Source organism: Quercus lobata, chromosome 4, assembly GCF_001633185.2.
Source record: "Quercus lobata isolate SW786 chromosome 4, ValleyOak3.0 Primary Assembly, whole genome shotgun sequence".
Lineage (NCBI taxonomy): Eukaryota > Viridiplantae > Streptophyta > Magnoliopsida > Fagales > Fagaceae > Quercus > Quercus lobata.
Genome location: NC_044907.1, coordinates 55657636 through 55659160, shown reverse-complemented (window position 1 = coordinate 55659160; position 1525 = coordinate 55657636). Strand labels below are relative to the sequence as shown.

General features: G+C 34.3%; 1 protein-coding gene across 1 annotated transcript; it reads right to left on the bottom strand.

The window, feature by feature from the left end:
* Positions 1–759: 759 nt before the first annotated feature.
* On the bottom strand, positions 760–1212 carry LOC115985479. Its single transcript, XM_031108420.1, has one exon. It carries the CDS (start codon positions 1210–1212, stop codon positions 760–762), a length of 453 nt encoding a protein of 150 aa, XP_030964280.1.
* Positions 1213–1525: the final 313 nt, after the last annotated feature.

Here is a 1525-nt window from a genome sequence, read left to right as displayed (position 1 = left end):
AATACTTTTGACATGTATTTTTATAACACTCAAACATGTATTTCTACAACACTAAAAACTGAACAACAATACTTAAACACTGTTACTAAACGGGCAATTAACTTTTTGCAATTATTTTGAGGTTAAGTCTAACAAAATTTTAAACAACAATAATACTTTTGACACGTATTTTCATAACACTCAAACACATATTCCTACAATACTAAAAACTGAACAACAATACTTAAACACTATTACTAAACGGGCAATTAACTTTTTGTCAATTATTTTGAGGTTAAGTCTAACAAAATTTAGTATTAAAATACCAATTCACCCCTCTCCAAAACAAACATTGGTTTTTTAATGCTATATTCTGTTAAACTCAATTGAGAAGGTGATGGGAGGATCTAAAGTATTACATGAGTTTTAGTTTATAGGGTTAATCATATATTTTTGTAGTTCAGAAGATAAGTATAAAACGAAATATAATTTTGGGTTCATATACCTTTTTTTTCTTTTTTTTTTTCTTTTTCTTTTTTCAGATTTGACAATTTTTTTGAATATATTGATTTGACAAATTTGGTTACATATATTCCTGTTACATTCCTATATTCTCCTATATTAAGTGCAAGAAAACCTAAAAAGAATATTCTAATCCTTAAGATAGCTTGCATAAAATATTCTTCTATCTCTTTTTCTAAACATGGGATAAACCTTTTTTTTTTTTTTGGGAGAATCCAAACCCGAGGCCAAAATATATTAAAAACATAAAGAGGGGAATTACAAAGAATCCCTCATTACAAGAGGAGCTATATCCTCAGGAATGGTCTCAAGCCAGACCTGCAGCTCGTTGCTTGACTTAGAACATCTGGCAAGAAAATGGGCAACCGAGTTACCTACACATTTTACATGAACAAAATTACAAACTCTTAAAACATTTGCCAAAACAAGGGTGTCCTGCAACACATGACCATACTCTGGATGAACAACCTCCCTAGATTGTAAAGCTCTAATAATAACTTCTGCATCACCTTTACAAACTACATCAAAAATACTTAACTCTTTAGCAAAATTTAGAGCTCTACAATACGCTAGAGCTTCCATAGTTGCAGCAAACCTGGGGATTGGGATGCGTTCTGCCAAGGCTCCCACAACTTGCCCACTCGAATCACGAATCACCACACCTAAGCCAGCAGCACCGAGATCACTAAACAGAGCCCCATCAAAGTTCATTTTGTAAAGAGGAGAAATGGGGGGCATCCACCTAACAACTCTTGAGAAAGCCATTTGAACCTGTTGTTCCTGCACCTAGGCGGACTAAAAATCCAACAAGAACTTCTCTGCTGTAGCCTGAATGTGGTGGTACTCAACAACAGAATCCCCCACTCTAGCCGAGTTTCTTCTATTCCAGATTAGCCACATAATAATACATAAGAGGTTAACATCAATTCGGTCCCTTAAAGAGAACAACAAGTCCAACAAATCAGCAAAAGCGGAGAACTTATGTTTTGTGCACTTCATTACTTCCACATCAACCTCCCATATA